Source organism: Poecilia mexicana, unplaced genomic scaffold (assembly GCF_051168715.1).
Source record: "Poecilia mexicana isolate PSO_F unplaced genomic scaffold, ASM5116871v1 scaffold_9, whole genome shotgun sequence".
NCBI classification, from domain to species: Eukaryota; Metazoa; Chordata; class Actinopteri; order Cyprinodontiformes; family Poeciliidae; genus Poecilia; species Poecilia mexicana.
The window spans coordinates 3,265,991-3,292,179 of NW_028263378.1; the positions used below are offsets into that span (position 1 = coordinate 3,265,991).

Consider the following 26,189-nt stretch of genomic DNA (forward strand, 5'->3'; position numbering starts at 1 on the left):
GTCTCCTATAAAAAGGGCAGGAGGAAGCTGTTTAGCCACAATGGAGCAAGTCATTGGATAGCTTTTTATCCTTTAATTAATTAAATTATCACTTAAAAACTGGTCTTTAAATTTACTTATATTTGCTTGATGATCTGAAACATTTAAGAGCGACAAAAATAGCAAAAACAAAATAAATCTGTTTTTTTCCTCACGGCAGCCACCCATACTCAATTGCTTATTCACACCACCCTATGACGACGAGTAGAAATCTTAGATCTACTATCCGCCTTTCTCCGAAAACAAATACGAGGAATGAAGAAATGATTAAATAGATGGCTCCCGTCACAAACCGGAATAACATTTTAAACCAAATTCTTCATTTGGTGAATAAAGGGAAACTTGAATACCAGGCAGGAACAGCAGTACTGCCTGCGTACCTGAGTAACTGCTGGCTTGCATCTAATCAGTAATATCACTCCAAAAGCTAACAGAAAAAACCCAGAGTTTGGAACAGTTGGGGTAAAAAACAAACAAACAAAAGAAAACTCAACAAAGTATGAATGTTCACATCCTTGGCACTTTATCCATCAGGTAGAATCAAAATCTCACCTGTCAGCGGTCACTGACAAACATGTTGAAAGAAGAAAGCAGAACAGAGAACAAGTTAAGGACAAAAAACAGAAGCACGGAAAAGACAAGAGGTTCTGAAGTCCATGAGTCTGATAGTAGTTTGCTTGTTTGGAAAGTGCAATAATATATGAATGTTCAACACAGTTCCTCTTGAGAAGAAAAGAAGTCTAAATAAACGGTAAACATGTGGCCGGCGCTTTTCTCAGTACCGTCCAGGAAAATAAAACGAGTGTTTTCAGCTTCTTCCAGTAAAACACGTTCAGTTCGGTTAAACAGTCCTCGAGTGTTTGGGTGGAACCAGAAGATCACCGCAGGTCCATCATGCTCACAGCGTCGTCCGTGATGTTCACATGTCCGGCGTGCTGAAAAGGAGAAACGCATTTAGAGAAAGTCTCTCCACCAAGTCGACCTGCTGCACTAACTGCGTTTACATTGAAATGGAATTACAAAAATGAATTAGCTTAATGATAACTTTGATAAAAAAAGGATTTTGCAGAAGGATGTGGTGGTTTTTTGGCTCTATTGCACTGCAAAACACAAAATCTGATCTAGCATTTTTGGTCTGATTTCTAATACAAACATCTTAATACGCTTGAAATAAGACAAAACTAACAAACATTTCTGCAAAAATTAGGAGCTTGTTTTATGTAAATAATTTCTTAATATTGATGAAAAATTGCTACTTTTGCAGATTATTGGCAGATTATTTCACTTGTAACAAGACATTTTTGCCTTGCCATGAGTGAAATAATCTGAACCAGCTCTTCTTTCCTGATTTTAAGGAATAACGTCCAGATTTACTGCGCCTGGCTTCTTCTGGTGCAGAATTATGACGCTTGTTTCACATTAACGACATAAAAGTCGGATAAAATGCGACATGACCGTTCAATCTACAGACAGTTTGAAAACTATGGGATGCAACTCAGTTCCACATGTAGAAGTGGCACAAATTGGATGTTTTGTGGGGGTGAAAAGATTGAAACTGGGTCATTCGGACTGTCATAAAAATTCAAATGGAGGTTGCATCTGGATGGAAATAAATAAATAAAATTAAAATTTTTATACTCACTGTGAAGAGAGGAGGATCTTTGCTGTGAGGATGGAAGCCCTTCTGTTTACATGAAGAGATCTCATCCGTTCCTCGATCGGTTAGCCGGAAGTAGCCAATTCTGACCAGGAAAACAATCGGAAAAGGTTTGAAACAATCACAGCGGAAATGACCGGAAAACTCCCGGGTTTTCCCCTCGACTCACTCGTTGAATTTAGGCGAGCAGACGATGGCGATGGCCTCGGGCAGCATGATTTGGTAGGAGCAGTGTGTGTGGAGGTCGACGCTGGACAGGAAGGCGGTCTGCGTCGGGTGAGTCTGCGAAAACGAAAACTAATATTACTGTAACTTTTAACAATAACAACATAAACTTCCCGAGCATTTAAAGGCATTTATCGCTCGATAATAAATGTAGATTTTCTCTGATTCATAATTAACTTTGATGTGTCCCAAACTTTTCGAGGTGCGATCAAAGACACCAAAAATGTTTGATTCGTGAGATGGAATGAGATGGGTTTTTTAAAACAGAAATAATGTTTGTAGGAGTGAAACTGGTAAAAAAAATTGACAGAACAGAGACGGAAACTGTTCAATAATCATAGGAAAAACAGAAAGTCGATCTATTTTTGAGGGAAGGAGAGAGAGAACTTAAAAAAACTAGAAGGAAAGACGAAATGAATGAAAGGAAAGAAGGAAAGAGGCAAGGAGGTAAGAAAAAAGGAAGGAAGGAAGAATTGACAGACAGAAGGACGTATCAGACGGATCGGTTGGATGGATTGGCTGATGGTTGGATGAGCTGCGTCTGCCTGAGCAGAGCAGGAAGTGATGTCAGCAGCTTCCTGTCACTCACATGGATCCATCCCAGGGTGATGAGGTCATGCTGGTCCTGGATCAGGAACAGCTCCTCCTCGTTCTCAGTGTCACAGTAGTCTGGCCCGCCACACTGCTTCGGCACGATGACGTGGGTCACAGTGAACGCATTTCTGGTCTGGAGCGAACACAAACCAGTCAAAGGATGCTGAGTCATGATAAATGACCAGGAACTTTAATGAATTATAAACTTAGGATTTTATGCAGTCAACCCTCAGAGTGACACATAACTGTGAAAAGACTAAAATAATAAAATCTGAAAAGTGCGGGGTGGGTAGACCCCTTGCATGTTATTGTTTACATCAGAAATTTAGCAAAAAGGCTTTTCTTTTATTTTCCATCCATAGCCGCGGTGGAACAATTTGTTAATAAAATGAATCCTGGAGATGTTGGGGTTATTAATTTAGTACAGAGTGCCACAGCAAGGGAAAAATAACGCAGAAAAACCGTTGAAGAACAACTCAGAACCACTCATATTCTTTTTTCTCACTCTCTGTGTCGCCTACGCTACACACATAGTTGTTGTCATAGCAACTGGCAACATCTCGAATACGTTGGGATTCGTGGCACAAATATTTCTTAAAGAACAGAATATTCAGTCCGTTACAATTTTATGTTTTTAAAATAATTTTTTTTCTTAAATGCAAAATGCATTTTTTTATTTTACAGTTTTGTCTTAATTGCTGCTCTGGTTTTTTTTTTCAGCAAATGACTGAAAATACTTCAATTTTTTAAGTTAACAATTAGTTAATTACTAAATTAGTTGGCTGTTATTTCAATAATCGATTAATCATGATTAATCATTTCACTATTCGGTGTATTTGATTTTAGCCTCTCTGAATCAATACTTTGTACTTTGTCTCTCTAGAGGACATACCAGCAGATTTGGCCTTACAACAGATTTTTCAACGGCTGTAAATACTTGTGCAAAGCACTGTAAACTTTTAAGATGTACAAATTTCATTGAGAAATTTAATAAAACAAATTGTGAGCTGCTGTGTTCCCGAGACTTACCAGTTTTCCACACAGGATGCCGCAGGTTTCCACAGCGCGGCTGGTGTTGGCCTCGGCCAGCCTCAGGAAGCTGCGGCACAGCTCAGCAGGAACGGCCAGCTGCCGGAGGGCATCCACCATTGTACCTGCAAAAACCACACAGACGAGGAAAACAGGAGCTGAATGGAAAGTCTGTCCATTTTATCCATTTCTAATACCAATATCTGAGGTTTAGCATCGCCCAATACCGATCCGATACAGAAAAGCAGCGTTGAACTGACTGAAAACGTTTATTTTTTGTAAAACACATACATAAATTACAAATTTATTGACAACGTTGTACCAGCACAGGACATTTTAAGACACCAACAGCTTCAACTTCCCTGATGGATCAGGCACATAGTGACAGACACCCGGACTTAAGGCTGGACAATAAATCAATAACAATATATATCGCGATAGACATGTGATCAATATCAGTAGATAATAGATAGAATATTCACTGAACTCTGATCCAGAGTGAGTTGGTGGAATCTGTGGTTACCTAGCAACAACCTGCTGGGTAACAAGCAGTGACCCCGCCCCCCAACCCCAACTTTGGTTACCTAGCAACGACTTGTGGAGTAACTGGCGCAGCAGCAGATTTTAGGTTTTGCTACATTGCTTCATAACTGCTTAAAAATAAAAAAACAATGACATGGAGAGAAAACGGAATAAAACAGGAAAGATCGCGCCATCAGACTGGTAGTATTTCAGATATTTAAAACATAAAACTGATCAATAATTCTCGCTCGACCTGTCGCAATAAATGAATTAATCGCATGATAAATTAAAACAAGCTCAATAATTTACATTTTCATAAATTATTGTTTGTTTCTTTCTACCAAAAACAATTTCAGTCTGCTGCTTTGGTTTCTACTATCCTTTTTTTGAAGGACAATTTTGTTTTACAGAGACTTTATAATTAATTTTATTTGTTGTTTCTGTTGTTTTGTTCATTTATTTTGGATATTTAAAATGTCTTCCAGTTCCAGTGTTAAAAGATCATTAGAATTTAAAGTTTATTGGTCTTTGAGAATGTATTCTTGCATTATTATTCCTTTCATTGTATTACTTAAAAAGGGTCTCCAAACAACAATATTATTATTAATCACAATAATTTCTGGGAAAACTTACCTATATGAAACCCTTTTATCGTGAAGCTTGTTCTATAATTTTTTCAATGTCAGGACCTCTACAGATATTAATATCGGATCAGCGCATCTTCAGTTTAAACAGGAACTACAGCAGGTTGGGGAAAATAAATTATTAACTCACTGTTGTTCCCAGGGCTGACCAGAGACCCGGGTTTGAGCGAGCGGTCAAAGGTGGGCGGTCCGGCCGCGGGCGTGCCCGGCGTAGCAGCAGGCTGATGGTGCTGATAGTCGTTGGCGCCGAAATCGCTGGGGCTCAGCGGGATGGTGGGGGACACCAAGGGCGGGCCCTGGATGCCAGGAATGAGGGGCGTGTCGACGGGAGGCGCGGACGGCGTGGCGAACTCCAGAAGAACTCGCTGACGCTCCTTTTCCAGCTCCTGGCGACGGATCATCTCCTCGAAGGCACTGAACTGCTCCTGCTCCCGCTGCCGCCGCTGCATTACAGCGACACGTTCCCGCTCGGCGTCCAGCGCACGCTGCCTGGACTGTTCCAGCGCCAGGGCCTCGTCCTCCGCTTTCTGCAGGTATGACAGACCACAGGTGAGCAAAAGGTCTGGTCTCATAGTTTGTAGTACTGAGATGATTCATTTGATTAATCTGATTAATCACAATTAATCATGATTAATCATGGTTAATTGCGATTAATCCTAATTAACTGATTATTAAAATCTAATTAATCATGATTAATCATGGTTAATTGCAATTAATCCTAATTAACTGATTATTAAAATCTAATTAATCATGATTAATCATGGTTAATTCCGATTAATCCTAATTAACTGATTATTAAAATCTAATTAATCATGATTAGTTGACTGAATTAGTTGATTATTTCAGTAACTGATTATTTCAATAATCGATTAATCAGTATTAATCACAATTGTTATAACTGATCTATTTTTTAAATAATCCTTAACTAATTTAGTAATCATTAACTGGAGTATGCAGATTCTCCAAAAGGCCATTTGCTGAAAGAACATCACATTCAGAGATATTTTGCTGTATTATTGTGATAAGAATATAGTGACACAAGAGTAATTTATTATATCTTCTTAGGTGACTGTGTGCCACAGCAGTTATTAGCCCCACAAACACAAATACTGCTCCTGAAAAACATTTCCATTTGTAATTTCCCGTTTCTTAAGGACACCAGTGTGATTTGCATCACTAAACTGCTCAGAGTAACTGAATTTTCAAGTGTATTGATATTTATTCAACACACAGTGGAGAAAATGGTAAAACTATGAATCCTGATGATAAGGACGATTTTTTTTTAAACAATATTAATTGGAATTTATTGTGACAACGACTAATCAAGATTCTTATTATGATAAGAAATTAACCACAATAAAGAATACAATAAATACCCACCCCTACTTAGAGCAGTTAAGACAAAACTAGCCCTGTCGCAATAAGCAATAAATCAATTAATCGCACGATAAATTAAAACAAGCTCAATAATTTCCATTTGCTTTATTTATAGGTTTTCTGTTTTCTCTCCCTGTTTCTACCAAAAACTGGATGACAAAAGTCAGTTTTTATGTTCCTCTAATCTGGCACAAAATTCCAGAAAACTTAAAAATTGCAGAAACACTGAGTTTCTTAAATCAAGGTTAAAGCCCCATTTGTTTTCGGGTAGACTGCCTCTAACTGGTACAGTCCCAGTCTGCCCCAGCCAGATTCATTTTCCATTTGATTCATAATAACTATAACATCTTAAAGAGTAGTTATCTTTTAACTTGGTGTCATTTTCCCTTATTTTGCCACTGGATGTAAAGTTGTTGCTCGTTTGTAGTTATATTTCCATTCTGATAATGTAACGCACTTCGAATTACCCCATTTATTGAAATATGCTATACAAATAAACTGATAAAATGTAAAACAAAGTTTCAGAGGAATGAACACTTTTGTGATAGACTGGTGCTTCATCTCACCTTTTTGACCAGATACTGCGCATATTCTTGTTCAAATCTTTTTAAAAGAGCCTGTTTGAGAACCTCTGCTTGAGGAAACGCCACATCTTTGAGTTTCTGTTGAGGAATCACAAAGTTAAGCTGCAAGTTTTCCACAAAAAAAGAAAAGAAAAGAAAAAAGACACAAACAGATAAATGGCAAAACACCAAACTCTTTGGGCACCTTAACTGTGTCCTTTTTCTCTGGGATGTTTGCCGTCTTGTAATCCCGATGTTTGGGAAGTTTTTCAATAAAAAGCCTTAAAATAGACAGAAGAATCAGGTTAACATCTTTATTTTTAAATAAAACAACCAACAAGATTATGGTGATTGCTGAAAGTGGTCTATGTGACAAATCTTGGACTTAATTAAAAAAAAAAGAAAAAACTCACGTAATATATTTATTATAAAGTACGAAGGCGTGTTCGATGTTTCCCTCTTCGGTGTAGATGTGTGCCATTCGGATCATCTCCATGCCGGAGCGGAAGTAGCGTCGCGGCGGCACGTCATCGTTGACTTCCACCGAGCTGCCTCTTTTGGTCAGAGCGCGGACTCGCTCCTCCGGCGACAAGCTGATATCCGTGTGATCCGCCATGTCGGCTAACGGCTCAACCTGACAGACTGGAGAAATAGGGCAGCTGCTTGACACAAGTATGCATTGATAGCGCTGGTTCATATCGACTTATGATTAATGGTTTGTTAAACTAAAATGAGTTCCAATCGATTAATTAGACTGTCTTTAAGTGTAGCAGAAGAGGGCGCCGCCGGTCGTCCTGAACTGGAGACAGTTGATAGAGAAACAAAGATGGCGGCCACAATAGAATGGTAAAGAGAAATTATCCAAACAGAGTCCAGTTTGAGATGCAAAATGGACTTAAAGTGGTTCTGTTTTGAAATATAAACACTCAACAAGCCCCTTAAGTTTCACCAGGTAAGTGTTTATATATATATGTTCATCTTTTATTTTTCTATTCAGCAATCTAAGAGGTCTTTGGTTATATTTTATAAATATGTCTCAGTTTAACAATGAGGGAAATCCAGAATTTTCAGTTTATTCAGTCAGTATGTAATACAACTGACACAAAATGATGTTCAAATTTAATGATGAGCTTTAAAAAAAAAACATTCAACATATTAGCCCTTAATGACATGCAAAATGGATGACCCTCTTGATACAAAAGAAAACTCATTTCTAAGAAAATGGCCGCTTATCAATTAATTATTAGATTAGATCAGTAATTGATAACTTGCATCCTTAATAGCTACATCTAACGAGGTCTGAGAATTAGTCAAATCTGAAATGAAATCCTTGCTTAAAAATAAAAGTAAAACAAAACAGTAAATTTATGAATATATTTTGTTACTTCTTTTCTTAAAAATCAGGTTATCTGGCCCCTTGTTGACCGTTTTAGAAAACACTCTGCACTTTTGTCTTGCAGTGGATACAAACATTTAAAAAAAAGAGAGAAAGAGGGAGTCTGGCTGTCGATTTTCCAACACTTTAGTCATCATGACGTTGCTGTCTTAGTGATTAAATGGTTGCTCATTCATGCAAGACATTCATGTTTAGCGGAAGTGCTGCTTCAGTTGGAACAAGGAAGCTTATTTCTGCCACAAAACAAAAAATAAAAGCCCAACAGGAAGTCATTAATACAGGTTTTAAAGTCACGATTATGAGAGACAAAGTCATAAACATTAGGCTGGAAACGGTACATGGAAATATTGACCAAAACTGTAGTTGGAAACCTCATGTAAATGATGTTGGGGGAAAACTGGACCTACAGTACATTATGTACTTCATACAACTCCCTTTTACTACTCCCTTTGTCATATTGTGTAGAGGTTTGGGGAAATAACTGAAATAACCTCCAACCTATTTATATTCTGCAAAAACAAAAGCTTTAAGGGTAGTAAACCGCCACACCAATGTTTTTTTAGACAATGGGGAGTATTAGAGTTTGCAGAGTTAGTAAAATTTAAGACCGCACAAATAACATACAAAGCAAAAAATAATATGCTCCATAAAAATATTCAGAAATTATTTAAGGAAAAGGGTGGAAGATATGAGCTAGGAGGGAAATTTACTACATACATTAAAAAGTATGTGTATCTCTGTTGCTGGGACCTTGAACTAATTAATAACAACACAGTTTAAAAGGGAATTAAAACATAAAATGATTGAAAACTAGAATCTGATTGAAACCTTCATGATGGTGAGTTACTTACTTCTTTAATTTGTGTTTTGTTTCTTTTTTTCTTGTCTGGATTTAATTATTGATTCTCTGTATTCTGTTAATATTTGCAACACTAAAGCAGTGAGGAGTGGAAATATTCTGTTTGTAATGAAAATGTAAGGATAAGAATATAAACTGAATACCTTCAGCCTACACCTTTTGATCTATACAGTTATTATTTCTATTTGATTTTGTTTTAAATCTTGATTGCAGTTGTTGATTGACTGTACAACTGTTATCTTTGTATGTGTTTTAGATCAAACTATCAATAATTTTGACTTTCAACGTCTTCATCCGCTGTAATACAGACTGCTACAGGAGATCCTTTCCTCCCACAGCCATCAACATTTATTACAATTCTTTGAAGAAACTTGTAAAATATGACTTACAACATTAAATTTCTCTTTAAGACCAATAAAAGTTACACTTGGTTGCTTTTTGTTTTAATGTCATGGTCAGCTAATGCTACAGTAACAACTCATTTTTAAACTTTTTACACATCTTTCCAACAAAGTCGTTCATTTCACAAACAGGCCAACCTCAGTTAGGAATTTCTTTTTTTGTATCTGAAGATCAAAAACAATAATCCTGTTATGTAAATTTGCGTGGAATCAAAGACAGATGTGAGACCACACCTTCTCCACCTTGACTAAGAATCATTACATCATGAATCTGTCTTTATGAATCGTCCATCAGCAGGTGCAGCTTTCATACTCCCAACGGTCGAAGGGACAGTTAGTTGTAAACGGTTTAGATTAAGAGGGTGTGGCAGAGATAAAAGGAGCAGTAGAGCACCATTAAAAGCATTATTTGTATTACAAAACATATGTTTTCACCATTTTTGGCTTGTACTGCCAAAAATGTGGGTGGACTATTCCCTCCAGGTTGGGGTTGAAATGTCGCCTCAAGGTGGGGAGGAGTTAAAGGAGTTAAAGTGTTAAAGTGTTTTGATGTTTTCTACCAGAGTGATGAATTCTTAGACCAAGTTACTCTGACCTAAGGTCACAAATGAGAACTAAATACAAGTAGCTACTATAAGTTTGAGCTCAGACTTAGCGTCGCAGCTTTCTAAGATCCAAAACCAAACTTTTATATTGAAAAGGCCGAAGGACTGGGAACAGGTAGTTTTTTGAACACACTTCTGACTTGATTGTTTAAAAAAATGTATATGTAGTTTATTTCCATAAAAATATGGACAAAACAATAACTACAAATTTTTTACAAATTAGATGAAAGTTAAAGTTGACTTAATTTGATGTTGCAAATTAAAAAAGTGTGTTCAGGAAACAAACCACCTGTTAAACCATTAATTAATTATAGATTTTGGTTCTAAACTAATGCAAGTATATTCCAACTGCTCAAAGAAAAACTAAATTGGCAGAACTTCTATCCTGAGTTTCCTCTTCCTCGACAAGACTCCAAAGGTTCTCTACAGGGTTTGGGTCAGACCAAGTCAAGCTCAGTTATACCATGTTCATTAAATTAAGGACGTGTGGGCAGGTGCCAAGACCTCCTGGAAAATTAATAACCATTAAGTTTCTCAGCAGAGGGAAGCTCTAACACTTCCTGATAGATGGGTGTGTTTATTTTGGATGTAATAAAACACAGCGGACCAGCAGATGACATGGCTCACAAAATCTTCACCTACTGTAGAAACTTCACAATTAATCCTTAAGAGACGTTCATCCTATGCCTTTTCCAAATGAATATTTTACATTTTCATCTGAAAAGAGAACATTTGACCATTGAGCAACACTCCAGTTCTTTTGTCCCTTAATCCAGACTTAGTCTGGTGAGATTAACTAGGAGTGGCAGCAGACCAAAGTTTATGAATACCTGACAAGCTATTATTACATCACACTTTTTTCCTTCCACTCAACTTTCCATCATAAGTCTCGTACACATCACACTGCTTTAGCAATGACCTCTTGTGACTTTCTCTCTTTGTGGAGAGAATCAATGACTGCTGAACTGTCAGTATTTTTCTATTAAAATGGTTTATATCAGTTTAGTCTGATCTATGTTCAGAGAAACAGTGTTGATTTTAATTAGTTTGATCTATAATAATTAAATGAACAAAAGCAAACGTTTGTATAGTGACATTACCTATACAAACTTGGCGTTTTAACTAAAACTCTGAGGTTTAAGAATCCTTGTCAAATGGCGTTTTGACTAAAAATCTGTAAATTAAATCCTGTCAGGTGACGGGGCCTGGATAATATTCGTGTTAAACGGACGGCGGAGTCTGGTGACGACAGGCACTTAAATTCCATAACAAAAGTATGTTTTCATCTTTTTTTAAAATCTTTTTTAATCTTTTTCTTCTTTTTTTTCCTAAATCTCTTTTTCTTTCTTACTCTTTATTGAATGTCTTATTTTTTTCTTCAATTATGTGAAGCACCTTGAAATGCCTTGCTGCTGAAATGTGCTATGCAAATAAAATTTGATTGATTGATTGATTGATTGATTGATTATCTATTAACTAATTTCATTGTCAGTGTTTCCTAGTTTATTAACATGCACCTGTAAGTGTGGGATATCAAGGTTAACATGAGCTTAAGGACAATATATTTTTGTGTAAATAAAACTCATCGGCTGTCCAGTGATTTTCATCAAATCAGAAAACCAATCATCATTTTAAATACTTAAAATTAAATGGGATCATGCATTTAACATTGATACTGTTTTATCTCGTCTAATTTCATTGGGCTTGTTTACACAATTTACATTAGCATACTTGCACTATGAAGTAGTTTAAAATAAAGAATTGTTAGATTTAAAAACAAACACCAAAAAAATGCAAGTTGAAATAAAATTATAACTGAAACAACGCGCTTCTGTTCCTTTCACAAAAGGCGATGTTAGTCTTCATTAAATGTGAATTGCGGATCATAAATGGTTTTAATCCAAACACTCTATATATATATATATATATATCTATATATATATAGATATAGATATAAACAAACAACAATCAAATTAAGAAATCAAAGATAATTAAAGAGAAAAATCGAGAAAGTTAACACATTTGGTCAAAATAAAGCTTGGTTAGTTAAACAACTTTCCAGAACAAAATTCAAACATTTTTCCAACCCCACTCTCCTTCCCTTCACCTCTTCTGGAAAAATGTTGGCGCAATGACAACAACACGGGTGGCATAAATATCCTTCAGCCGTGTATACCCGGTCCTTCTATCGATCCGTGTCCCTGAGGAGGTGATCAATGTTTCCGAAAGACGTCGAGTTAGCTATGCTAACTTAGCTAACGTCAACTTTATCAACGGTTTGATCAGAAAATAAACAATTAGAAAAAAGAAACGGTATTTTTTTCATTCTTACCTGGTCTACCCGAGAACGTGAGCTTCTCAGAAACCTACATAAAGCAAAAATAAATAAATAAACCGTGAACGTTGTAAAGAATCCCAAATGTGATTTCTATGGTCAGCTTCAACAACAGCACTACTGTACCACTTCACTTCCGCGATTAAAACAACTTCCGCCTCACGACACTACGTCATCGGAAGATGTTGATTATTTTCTAAATATTTTTTTCGTTCATATAAAATGTATATTACGTAATTAGCAAATATTTTTAAACATATTCCGTTTAAAATTTTGAAAAACAAGTTAATATAATTTTGTCGTTGTATATTTTGTATCACGCATGCGCCACCCACACACTTCGTGTTCCAAATACCTGAGTTGAGGGTTATAAGCATGGTTATAAGGGTTTGGTGTTTGCCTGGTGGACGTAACTCGGAGATTGTTTCTCGCTTTTGGATATGCGTGGATATGCAAATTGCACACCTAAATAATGTGCAATTTAGTAAAAACAAGCAAATTTGTTGACATATTTATATTTACTTTGTATTGAAGGAGGAAAACAGTTCAAATACTTACAGATATAAAATAATTAGAAATATAAAATTTAAATATTTTCAAATATAATACACAGGTATGTATTATACAAATTATGAAATGAATATGATTTTACAACAGATATATTTATATAAAATATAATATACAGAATATCATAGCTAATATACATATATGTATATAAATACTGTACTATGCATGACTATATGATGCAATATAATCATACATTATATAAATATTTCTTAAATTAGAGAAACGGATCTCAATAGAGCTGTTTAGCTCTGCAGCCATGTAATTTTGAGCTTTGACAACCAAATTTCAACAACAGCAATGCACCTGCACGAGTGTGATTACAGTCTAACAACAGAAATAAAAAATAAAAACACTACAAAGATAAAACTTGTCATATCAAACTCACAGATTTCAACATGTCAAAATTGAAATTAAAAACAGATTTCCATTATATACAATATGAAAACATCCAGGATTTTCCTGAAAATACCTTCATGTTAAATATTTACGTTTAACTTTTTATGCTGAATTTCACACTATCCCAGAAAAATAGAGAATTTTCCCCACTTGCCATATTCACAATATATTAAGATGTTTTAATACATAAATATATGGAGATAAGGTTGTGCTGTGGTGGCGCAGGGGTTAAGCACAACCCACATATAGAGGCCTTAGTCCTCAATGCAGCTGTCACAGGTTCAATTCCCAGCCTTGGTAGCCCTTGCTGCATGTCTTCCCCCTTCTCTCATTACCCACTTTCCTGTCAATTAACTATCAAATAAAAAGGCCACTAGAGCCAAAAAAGAAGGTTTTTAAAAATATATATATATGGAGATATAGAATACCTAAGCATGTCAATAGGACCATGTAATATTTATTTTTTCTTTTCATCTTTGTCGCTCTGACTCATAAAAAGGTGATTTGTAGAATACCTGCCACGTCATCTACCCAGCCATTCCCTGAGACTTAAACATGGACAGAATCTTAGCAGGACAGTATATGCATTTCCCTGCCACACCAGGGAACCAGTGTGGATGTGTGGGCTGTTGGGACCTTGTTTGAACTCCATGAGGCAGAAAATGCAAACTCAATCAGATTCGCGTCTCAGCCCAGCTCATCTCCTGTTACTCAGCAGATTGGCTTCTTCCTGGCCGCTGCCAGCTGCATCCCTCTGCCCAGTCCTCTGTCCATTCCTTCTTCTTTCTTCATCCTCTCATGACCTGCACCTTTTATGTCCCCATTCTGGCTTTCATGAGCTCACACGGGTGATGGAAAACACCTGTGTGAGCTCACAGTGAGCATTGTCATGGGTGACAACCCCAGCCTCAACAACAACAAAAATATCTGAAAAACATGCAGCACAACAACCCCAAATGAAACAAAAATAATTTAAAACAAACACATAGCACTGCCTAGCATTTGTTTAACCAACTAACTGGTTGGGTAAAACCAGTCACATAAAGCCCAAAACAACAATTACTTGCTGTGAAATGTGAAGGCTAAAAGTAGCATTGAAGCTAAATTTAGCATTTTAAAAATTAGACATAAAAATGTCTACAAATGGAAATATTAAGCACAACACAAAGTATTTGTCTTTTAACAACAATTTTTATTACTTTCTCTTTATTTCCATAGTGGGACCAAATTTATTAACTGCTTTCATTTAACTTATTAAGTTTTGCTTGGTACAGTACACATTTTTAAAGACCCAATCCTGCTGAGAATAGTTGGAATATGTTTCTTTAGTTGTTCTTTTTTATTTGAGCCCAAAAGCATTGGCAAACTGGATGTTTTTCTTTTAATAACCTGGAAAACTCTTAATTTGTTTTAACCCAAAGTGGCTTAAACGTAAATTTTATAAAATGAAACCCTAATTCTTTGCTTGTTTAATTAGACAGATAACTTATTGATCCCAAAGGGAAATTATGTGGCAGTGTGTAGCTCTCATTCATACAAACAATAAAAAACAAAGTATAAAAAATAAAAATAATAATTGATTTAATGTATGTTGAGTTTATTGTTGGAAAGTGAATTTACGTAGTTTTATAAAAAAAAATTTGGGCCACAAGTACTTTTGACTTTACAATTTTGTCCCACGTGACCAAAAGTTTGGACACCCCAGTTCTGTAATGTCAGAACTGTAATGTAAAGTTATTGTAATGTCGTATTTCAACCGCTTGGTGGCGACACAGTCACCAAAATCCATCCTGCAGAAAACTATCGACGTCACCACGGAAACTGAACCTATCAGGACATCCTCCAGTCCTGTTGTGTTTGGTCGTGAAACGGAGGTCAGGGGAGAGAGAGCGAGATAAATGAATGAAAGCAGACGGGGTTTGCCCCCACTGGACGTGTGTTTTTGTCTCTACTGTTACCGTGGATGTTTGGCGTGGACGCTGCGGTTGAGAGGAGCTGACGTCAAAGCCTGCTCTCTCCCATAATTACCACCGGGTAAGCTAACTATCAGAATCAAGGCTAACCGGCGCCTACGACCCTGATTCAAGCTTAGAACTGACTTAAGACGTTTTTTATTATATGCTAACAAGGCAGACATAATATACCCGCCTAAAGTATAAAATATACGACAGTAGCTAAATCAGATGTGTTGATTTAGAGTTAGCATAACAAAGCATAATCAGTTCTTTTACTTCTATTCTACTATCGATATTTTTTTGCTGAAAAGTGTTTTCAGATTAAAAGTACGTACAGATCTACCAGTCACACACTCTGGCGCTTTTTTGCTGGGAATAATAAATTACATTGTTTAGCTAAATTTGGATACACAGAAGAAGAAAAGCAGACTGTTTTAAAAAAAATAATTGCTATAAACAAAAACAGTAAGTAGAGTTACACAGTTAGTCAAAGCAGGATGACATTTAGCAGAAAAGAAATATGGAAAAATACTTAAAAATACACAGTATAAATTCTAATTTAATTTACAGTAAATATGTTTGATTTAACCCAAAGAAAAATGAAATGTAGTAACTCGTATAAAATCAAGATATCTTCAGAGTGTTTGGAGATGATGATGCAAAGGTCGCCAAGGCCGGGAATCGAACCTGCGACAGCCGCGTCGAGGACTGAAGCCTCCGTATGTGGGTTGTGCCCAACCCCTGCGCCACCACAGCCATGGCTAAAAGTTAATTATAATTTAAAGTTTAATGATCTTTGAGAATGTGTTTGTGCAATATTATCATTTATTGCAATAACTCCATTGACAATTTATCATCCAGCAACATTAGTTATTGTGACAGACCTCGCTGTACAGGGTCATGACTGCCATGACATGCTAACTGCTTAATATCAAAGATGATATTTTACAGTTAAATGACTGGGATAAAACTATAAGTAGATAGCAAACACTCCTAATCCATCTCATTTGCTTTTGCCGCTCCTTAAATCTCTGTCTGGCCGCATGATTAAAAATCCGGCCAAAGAAGCGTCATAGTTTTTACTGCTCTGCAAACTCTGGATGCCAGTACTATATTTAGATCATTGCATGTTAGGGCTGCATCTAATGATTATTTTATTAATTGATTATTCTGCTGATTAAGTAGATAAAGAAATTGGCACATTCTGCAAATTTTTTATTTAACCACTCAAGCCTCTTTTTTTAGTATTCTTTGGTGTATGCTTTGTCGTTTATTTCAAAGGATGCATCAGCAGCTAAAAAACTGTCCACTAATCTGTTGATTATTTTTTCAGATTAACAACTGGTTGCAAAAGGTGCCTTTTTTTAGACTTTGAACCAGGAGAATCTAAAACTGTCCCACTTAAGGAGTTCTTGGTAAAACACATTAACAGACAAAGAAGGTTTTTCATCTTAAATGCAAAATGATTATATTTTTTAACAGTTTTGGCTTAATTGCTGCTCTGATTATGTTGTTCTTTAAGCCAATGGCATTTTTTGTTTGCTATTTGTAGCATTTTCTCTTTTGCTTCTAATTTCTATTATTGCAACATGTTTTGTTCACATTAGTTTTGGTTAGGGTTAGGTTCACATATATCAGTTGCACATGTTGGCCACTGTAGAAATTGTATCTTTAAAATAGGAATGCACAAGACATCAGTACTGACATCGGTATCAGCCGATATTAGTAATTTTTTAACATATTGGTATCGGGGCGATAACTAAAACTAGGTCGAAATCAACAAATAGTATTTATTTCCACATTGTTATCATCTGATTCTTGTCTTTTTTATTTCCAAAAATGTCAAAACGGTTGAGAAATATATCTGTAAATATCCTTTATCAGCCAAAACATAAATATTAATATTGGATATTTGAGAAGGTGAAGATTTGCCAGAAATCAGACGAAATTTTCATATTGGTGCCTCCCTACTTTAAAACCATTGCCTACTTCTCCCTGTCCCCCTTTTAAAGTTGCTGAAGAATTGACTAAAGTACAAATCAGTGGATATTCAGCGACTGCCATTACCTGGTTTACTGACCTCAGAGCCGGCCTAGGGGTAAAAGTGAGCGCTTCACTTAGCCGCAGTCATCCCTAAAGCCTTTAATTTTCAGCTGGACAGGAGTTGCTGTGTGCAGAACGTAGACAATGAGCTGACATCATGGCCACAAACACCACTGTCTCATCTAATGATGGGTTTCCAGGTGGGACAGGCTGAGAAATGGGGGAAGCAGTAATTAGGGTCTCAGGTTTGGGCTGATGAATCAGTCTGCTCTGTCCTGCAGTTGTATATAAATCAAGATGAGAAACGTGAAATCCTCAGAGAACGGAGGCTGATCAGTTTGGTGGAGGCGACAGCAGGGAGTCAGGAGGTTTCTGAGTTTCTGTTCCTTAAAGGTAAAGTAACATTATGTTAATTATTAGAGGCGTGAAAAGTGTGGCTCCCAACTGTTACACTGCAAAACCACAAAATCTTACCAAGTAGCTTTGGTCTAATTTCTAGTTCAAATATCTTGGTTCACTTAAAATGAGACAAAACTAACTTACAGGTAACTTTTCAGCAAGAAACATGATCTTGTTTTAAGTCAGTCATTCCAGTTCCAGTGGCAGATTATTTCACTTATAAAATGGGAAAAATGTTTGTTGGAAGTGAAATAATCTGTCAACGTGTCTCGTACCTTTTTAACGTCAATATTAAGGAGTTATTTACTTAAAATAAGCTCTTATTTCTTGCTGAAAAGTGTGAATTAGTTTTGTCGTATTTCAAGTGTACTAAGACATTTGCTCTAGACCAAAAATTCTTGGCAGGATTTTGTTTTTGCAGTGTAGGTTCAGAATGGTACAAACGTGGCCAAATTTTTAGGATGAGATTTTTTCTTTAATGACCGACTTTAATTTTCTTAAATGGAAAATGTTAAGTGCAAGATAAATATTTTTTCCTTTTGTTTTTGTCCTTTTCACTTTAATATAGACGGGCCATAAACATGCAGCGTGGTGTGGGCATTTGTCATATCATTTATAATTTATTATAAATTTCTTATCATTGTAAGAATTTTAAATTTATTGTTTTCACAATAAATTCCAATTAATGTTTGAAATTGTCGGAATTGCTGTTGTCACTATTTTTTCCAAAGTTTTTCCAGTGAGATCAATAACTAATACACTGTTGTAAAATTTGGGCCACTTCTATTTACTAAGCGTTAAGACTGAGAGAAAATTTGCAGCTTGTTTCATTATCTGTATTTATTCCCATCTCTAGTTATTCAGTCTTGGAGGTTTAATTGTTTGACTTTTGGTCATTTTGTTTTTTGAACAGCCAGATCATAAAAGCAAAATGCTGCAACAAACTTAATGTAATTAATTTACCAAGAACACTGACAGCACTTAAACAGTTTTAAGTGAAGATTAGCGCACTATTATTACCTAAAAGTAAAGCTGTGTGAATCTCCTCTCCAGCCTGTTTAATTGATTCTTAGTCTCAGTGTTGGCACGGCTGTAGCTGAGATTTAGAAGACTTGAAGTTCAGTGAGCTGAGATGAAACCCGATGCAGGAGGAGACCTCGTCTGCAGCTGGGAGGCTCTCTGCTCTCGTTTACATGATGAACACCTGCAGGAGTTTCCTCTGATAGGCCACAGAGTTTTAGTCAAACTAAAGGATGAGAAAGAACATTATCTCCGCGCTGACTCTTCTTGGCTAATTTTATGATCTGCACTTTAGGAACAGAGACGTTTATAAGTGAGTTTAAGCTGCAACTGCAGAAAGAGAGTTGTGACCACAAGCTGGTTATTCTTGTTCCTGCAGAATGCAATTAAAACTGGAGGAATACTTTTAGGCAAAAACAAAAATCTTAAAGTATTTTGGCCTAGTTTCCAGTGCAAATGCCTCAGTGCTCTAAGGCAAAACTGACTTATAAGTAACTTTTCAGCAAGAAATAGGAGCTTCTTTTAAGTAAATAACTATTGTTCTAGTTACACTGGGAGATTATTTCACTTATAACATGAGAAAAGTGTTTAGTTTCGTTATAAGTGAAATGATCTGCCAGTGGAGCTACTAATTTTTAAAATCAATGTTAGGCCTGTCACAATAAAGCAATTAACCGCATGATAAAACAAGCTTAATAATTTCCATCCACATCGTTTATTGTTTTCTTGCTCTTTCTACCAGAAATTGGATGATAAAGTTTTCAGTTTGGTGCTTTGTTGAGATAGACTTCATAATTCATCTTATTTGTTGTTTCTGTTATTTTGTTTGATTATTTTGGATATTTAAAATGTCTTCCAGTTCCAGTGTTAAATGTTTATTAGAATTTAAAGTTTATGTGGACATTAATTTGAAAATGGTCTCAAAACAACAATATTATCATTTATCACTAGACAGTTTATCATCCAGCAATATTTATCATAACCAGCCTACTTATCTGAAGCTATCAATGATTCTGTCAATTTAATTCACAATTTAAAGAGTTTTAAACTCTTCCTTTGTGGTGAAACTTAAAAAAAGTGAATTTGTTGCATGGTGAGAGTAATTACGAACCTTTTTTATACTGTTCATTCTGTATACTTTGGTTTCCTGCTTGATGTTTGTTGCTGTGTCTGACCTCAGACGTCCAGGTTGTTTTTCTGCTCAGTCAGCTGATGAAGCCGATGATGACTGGAGTGAGTTCATGCATGCTTGCATGTGGGAATGTTGCACTATTTATAAGTTGACGGCTCGTCATTCTCATTTTCTGGATGATAAAGTTGTCATTTCCTGCTGGTGGCAGCAGATCCAGACTGACTGCGGATCACAGTCAGTGGTTCTCTCCGTTTTTATGTGTTTTTCTGAGTCCACAGCTACTCTGGACTCACAGCGCAATAAAATGTGGTAGAAACTTTCTAAGAATACAGACTTGAAGAGCAGGTTTGGTATCCAGGAAGCGTCACAACTCGGAGCAGCAATTAAGGAAAAACTAGGCCTGTCGCATAAAGCAATAAATCAATTAATCGCATAACAACAATATTATCGTATATTGCAATAACTCCTGGGATAATTTTTCGCCTCATTGTGACGGGTTTAATTGGATATTTAAAATGTTTTCAGTTCCAGTGTTGAATGTTCTTTAGAAATTAGTTTTTTTTTTATCTTTGAGAGGTTATGCTAGTATTATTATGCCATTATTATATTACTTGAAAATGGTATCAAAATGACATTATTATCACTTATTGCAATAATTTTAGGATGTTTTATCATCCAACAAAATGTGTTAATGTGAGGCTTAAAAAGATATTTTTATTTTCTGTTTCCAATGCAAATCTTTCCCTTTCCAATCTGTTGAGAGGCTGAAAACAAAGAAAACCATATTGCTGAAGTGAAAGAGGAAGTTACCAGAGTTCCTCTGGATATTATTTCGAACTGAGCCACATGTTTCTGTTTGTCGTTTCTATTAGATTTTATTTTTTCACTCTGAAGTTGTAGTAAATTTTAAAAATCTTTCCCAACAAGTTCTTTGAAAAACAGAAAATGTCATAATGAGCGCCAATCGGTGGGTACATTTCACATTAACCAGAGTTAACTGGCTGCATTTCTTTGTCTTGATCTTCTTTGTTGAACATGAAATATTAAGCCTTGTTAAAATGAAGGATGTCTGATGCTCTAATTATCTTTGTTTTTCTGTATGATGAAGATGACGATAGACTTTAACTCCAGAATGTTCCAGTCTGACATTAAAAAACTGAATGTGGAAGAGGAAGGAGATGTTGCTTCACTTCTGGCAGCTTATATTGGCTATAAAGGCACTTTGTGTTTATTCATAGAAACTCAAGACTATTATATGTTAAACACTGGAAAAACACGAAATATTACCAATTATTTTTATCTAGTTACTAGTCCAAATACCTTAGTACAATTGAAATAAGACAAAAATAACTTACAAGTAACTTTTAAGATATATGAGCTTGTTTTAAGTTAATAATTCCTGAAAAAGTTCTAGTTTCATTGGCAGATTGTTTCACTTATACCCCTGGAAAAATGTCTTGTTATAAATGAAATAATCTGATAGCAGAATAAGTATTTTTTAATAATATATTAAGGAGTTATTGACTTAAAACAAGCTCCTATCTTACTGAAAAGTTATGTGCTGGTTAGTTTTGTCTCATTTCAAGTGAACTAAGATATATCGTCACTTTCTTTATTCACTTAGAGACGATTAAAAACAGGATTTAGACTTTTTACTTTCAAGGTTTAGTTAGTTGTTGAGATTTTATCTTAAAGCATGAGCGTCAATGCACTTGAATGTCTTGCTTAGTGCCAGAAATATTTAGCCTATTATTCACTCAGTGTCCTGTTTGCAGTTTCTAGTCTCTAGATAGACCAATTGTTGCAGCCTTGACCTTCCTGTTCTCCTGAACAACAACAAGAGCTGCCAGTACCGAGCCCTCTGACTCTTTACTCGATTATGAAACTGCAAATACTCGGAGATAAAGGAATAGAAAGTAACGGATAAGGAGGCTTATGATGTTCTTTTTTCTTCCTCTTTGAGTTTTCCTCTTTATTCCCTCTTACTACACTAAGCCTCCATTTGATCAACAGCAGCGTGATGATTTTTGTAGACAGGGTTTAGTTCGATTCAGAGGGGTGGACTAATCGAAGACGACAGTCTTGTTGTTTCCTTTCAGCCCAGAGAAATGTGGAAACAAGTTAAGAAAAGGAAACCTTTTGATCAAACCCAGTGCAGGACTTAATATGGATGAAAACACTCACATTTAAATGTTCAATGGATTCATACATTTAAATGTATGCATGTGTTTTAAGCTCACAGAACTGGATCTGATTTGCATTTTTAATGCGACATTTTAATATTTAGTTCAAAATTCACATGACAATTGACAAGGTGTATTAGGGGCATTGAAGATAGAAACAAAAAGGAGGAGTACATTTCTGCTAAAGAAAAATGCTTGGAAATTAATGAGCTCCAAAAGTGGAAAGTTTGCTTGAAAAAACTCAGAAATTTTGAGAATAATCTTAGAAAATTTCCATTTTTGAGTGTAGAAGTCATAAAATGTTTGACTTTTCACACTTTTCTAGAAAAGTTCAGAAATTAATCTAAAACTTTTTTTTAGTTTTTTTTTTTCTAACTTTTGAAGCTCAGCAATTTCCATGTTTTTTTTTTTCTTTCTTTCTTTTTTTTTTTATAAGTTTTTGATTTTGGAATTTGGGAATTTCTGAGTTTTTTCTATAAAATGAGTGATATTAATTTAAAAAACAAAAGCAGTTATTTTCTTAAAATTTTCCAATTTTGTATTTTTTGCAAATTTCTGAGATTAATCTAAAAATGTTTTACTTTTGTTCTAACAAATTCCTGACTTTTGGAGCTCAACAATTTTAATTGTTTTGAGAAAAAAGTTCTGAGATTAATATATAAAAAAAAGTTTTATTGAAAAGTTTGAACTTTTGGAGCTCAGAAATTTCTCCAAAAGTTCTAGAATTTGTTTTAATTTCTCAGATTAATTAAAATATTTCTGAGTTTTTGGATAAAAGTTACTTTAGTAATCCGTTGTAAAATTAATTGTTGGTTTTTCTAAACTTGGTGGTTATTTTCCATAGGGCTGTTGTAAACGAATATTTTAGTAATCGAGTAATCTATCGATTATTCTTACGATTAATCGAGTAATCGGATAAAAAAAATTATAAAATGAAATATTGGTAAATCTGGCATAATACCGGTGTTACTATCAGATATCAATATCAGTCCAATTTTTCATATGTGAGCATCCCTAACAGTTGCTTTTTTGTAGTTTAGAAAACTAATCTGTAACAATAATAGCTCACTTTCTAAGTTAACCAGAAGAAAAGTTATAGAAAAATCTAAAATTATATTGAATTTAATAACAAAGAAGCAGGCTCACAAATATGCTTATAAAAAATGTCTACAATCCAGCTTTTAGTTCATGTATTCATCTTCAGTGAGTTTAATAGATTAATTAAACTCACCTTGCCACCTAACCTGTCACGCTTTGGGTTTGAAAATACGGGAAATGCCGCCTGGAGTGGGAGGAGAGGGCGAATGAACTAACATGGGGTGGAGGGGAGGAAACAGACCAGCGGACTGACGAACCGTTAGACCGGGGGACGAACATGGGGGAAGCAATACGGGATATTTACGACACCTTCACTGGTCACACTCAGAAACTCATCTACCAGCCATGTACGATGCGCTCCGCCACCCGTTTCTTCAGACCGGGATATGAAATTTATTGTGCGGTTCGTCGGTAAAGCTACATTTACACGGTAAGCATCAGCTACTCAGCCGCCCGCCCTGTTCAGGCTATCCGCTCACCTCAGCGCTCTTCCCGCCGTTCGCTTTCAACCAGCAGCCCCGGAGGAGAAATGCTGCCGTACTCCAGGCATTCCCCAGTCATTTTAAGGATGCTTATTGGTTCCCCAAAAACGATAAAAAGTCGGGCATTATCATCAATCAATAAAATCCCCATGGGCCAATCTTGAAGATTGGACTTTATGCCGCTGAGACTTAGCTTTTGTCAACAACTCAGAGGCGGAAGTGAGAGCTCCGCGCAACGCAAATGAAGTCCCGGCCGGAACACGGTGCGCTAACTAATAAAACATAAATTAACGAAGCTTCGAGGCAGGTAAATTTTCCTCGAGGAATTTTAGTAATCGAGGTACTCGAATCATTCGAGGAATCGTTTCAGCCCTAATTTTCCAGAATGCACAAGGTGCTTCCTGTAATCTGCAGCCTGTAACAAAGTACTTTCTGGAGCTTACATGTTACATTCCTTACATGCTGCTTTCCCCTTTAATCTAGAAAGTGCATTTTAAATTACTATCCAGAAAGAGGGCAGACAGTTAATGTGTTTTGTTTTTAGAAATATGCTAAAAAGAAGAAGCTGTTCTTGTTAAAGGAGGCTTATTTGATTGTTGCTTTCTTTGCTCTCTGTCACAGAAATGTGATAGTTTTGCAGTTTACTGTGTTTCTTCATTGCAGCTGAACTGCATTTTTGTGGCTGTAATGTTTCTCTGTCCGGAGTACAACACCAGGGTGACCTTCCCTTTTAAAATTACTGGGTACAATTCAACTAGGAATGCTCACTCTGAACGTTATAGAGGAGAAAAAAGCTGAGTGGGTTGAATCAAACTTCATGTTTCTTACTCTGCTTTTTCTTTTTTCCTTCTAACCTTAATGTTTATCTCTTTTATTTACAGTCCAGCTCTATCTCGAAGACACATCCGCTCCCTTTAGGCAGTTTTTCCGTCTCGGCTACGAGGTAAACAGAGGGCATCGCTCTGCGTGGTCCGAGCCTCGGGCCAGACGGACTGAATCAAGCACTTTACGTAGCAGCTACCGTCAGGGAGTCCAGAGAAAAAAGGTGAGCATTTCATCCCAAGCACAAACATGAATGGTTCTGTTTGTTTGGCCCAGCTTTACATTTACGTCTCCAGGCAACTCTAAAGTGAATCAGGGTCAGAAATGCTGGGCTTGTATTTAATCTCAGCGTCAAACCTTGGTGTCAGGAAGTGAGTAAAACGAGATGGATGCACCCGTTTTTGTTCTGTAGAGATATTTTGGGACCCATTTGCTTTCAGAGCCGCCTTAGATTCAGCAGCACATCTAAAACTTCCATCAGGGTTCAACGTCCCTTCAAGGTTGTAAGGAGCGTAATTTGAGCTGCTGTTGCCTTTCCAGCTTTACTGAACCCTGATTATCATCAGCTGCATGTCCTGACTCCATTTAAACCTTTCTATCTTCCAGTTAATCTAATTATGTTGAACATAATTACATGACGTAAAATATTTAAACAGAGAAGACATCGCTCTGTATCTCTGATCTTAAAAATCTTGTAATAATTGGTTAAATAGATTTTGGAAGAAAAATAATTAATAATAAACGGATGGATGCATTGATTTAAAAATGTGTCGTTGCTGATAACTGATATTTTGATCATATGTAGGCCTGTCAAGGTAACAAATTTAGCTTGAAGATAAATTATCCTAGAAATTATTGCGATAAAGGATAGTATTGTCATTTTTAACTAATATAAAGCTAAAGGCAGAACAATGCAACTTGGCCTCAAAGATCAAGAAACTTTCATTTCTAAAGAACATTTAACACTGGAACGTGAAAACATTTTAAATATCCAAAATAAACTAAACAACTGCAACAATAAATGATATGGATTGTGAAGTCTCAGCCAAACAGAATGCAGTATATTAACAATAATATATGGGGTGCTGTGGTGGCGCAGAGGCAAAGTACGACCCGCATATTAAGGCCTTGGTCCTTGTGGTCACAGGTTAGATTCTCGGCCTGGCGACATTTGCCACATGTCTTCCCCCTCTCTCATTACCCTGTTTCCTGTCAAACTACTTTCAGATAAAGGCCACTAAAGCCAACAAAACCTTTAAAAAAATAATATATTGAAAACATATTATTGATCAGTCTCAGATGGGAAAAACTGCTAGCTAGGACTTAAAAAAAAAAAAAAGAATTTATGCAAGCTAATTAATAATACGATTAATCCAATTAATCATTTCAGTCCAAATGGAAATGATGCGTTTATGGGGTGAATTCACAGTGTTCTGCTGTGCTGTGACCAGGTAGTTACTTTTTGTCCAAGTTTTTAGAAACATGGGTGAGAATCCCAAAGTTGAAAATAATTAGCGGCCATACTGTTTTTCTGATTTGAATTGCAAAATAATTTTTTGTGATTTATTTATTTTTATTTTTTTTTGTCCTCCTAGCACAGAAAAAGACATTGAAGAATAACTCGAAACTACTCGTATTTTTTTTTGTCACCCTTTGTGTCGGCTACGCTATACGCAGGCTCGTTGCCATGGTAACTGACAGAAACGCCGCTAATGTGTGATCGTTATGGTAGAATAGCTATCAATACTATTCGCTAATCTAACGCTGCGGTGGTTGATGAGCTAATTTAAACACTTGCTCTACTGGTGATCTATCAGAGTTGGTGTTTATGTTGTTTTTTTTTTTT

General features: G+C 36.0%; 2 protein-coding genes across 4 annotated transcripts in view; one reads left to right on the top strand and one right to left on the bottom strand.

Moving 5' to 3' along the window:
• Window positions 1–539: 539 nt before the first annotated feature.
• Window positions 540–12,387, bottom strand: LOC106919527 (STAM-binding protein-like A). Its single transcript, XM_014989948.2, has 10 exons — window positions 12,244–12,387; window positions 7,064–7,292; window positions 6,856–6,931; window positions 6,654–6,749; window positions 4,841–5,237; window positions 3,545–3,669; window positions 2,511–2,648; window positions 1,866–1,978; window positions 1,682–1,781; window positions 540–974 (listed from the first exon to the last, which is right to left on the bottom strand). The coding sequence occupies exons 2-10, from the start codon at window positions 7,264–7,266 to the stop codon at window positions 918–920; spliced, it is 1,305 nt and encodes a 434-aa protein (XP_014845434.2). The 5' UTR covers window positions 7,267–7,292; window positions 12,244–12,387; the 3' UTR covers window positions 540–917.
• A 2,639-nt stretch (window positions 12,388–15,026) lies between these two features.
• slc39a14 (solute carrier family 39 member 14) overlaps window positions 15,027–26,189 on the top strand; it is a 31,563-nt gene continuing 20,400 nt past the window's right edge. For 2 of the 3 annotated variants that reach the window (XM_014989951.2, XM_014989949.2), the window contains exons 1-2: window positions 15,027–15,243; window positions 24,403–24,566. The gene's annotated coding sequence lies outside the window, so the exon portion shown is untranslated. Of the gene's footprint in view, window positions 15,244–17,490; window positions 17,601–24,402; window positions 24,567–26,189 lie in introns of those variants that run through there. The other variant, XM_088008625.1, reaches the window with a different exon arrangement.

Coding starts and splice junctions, on each gene's coding strand:
- LOC106919527 (XM_014989948.2), bottom strand. CDS start 7,266: ATGGCGGATCACACGGATATCAGCTTGTCGCCGGAGGAGCGAGTCCGC. Junction 6,932..7,063: donor CTTTATAATAAATATATTAC/GTGAGTTTTTTC, acceptor GTCTATTTTAAG/GCTTTTTATTGAAAAACTTC. Junction 6,750..6,855: donor AGAAAAAGGACACAGTTAAG/GTGCCCAAAGAG, acceptor ATTCCTCAACAG/AAACTCAAAGATGTGGCGTT.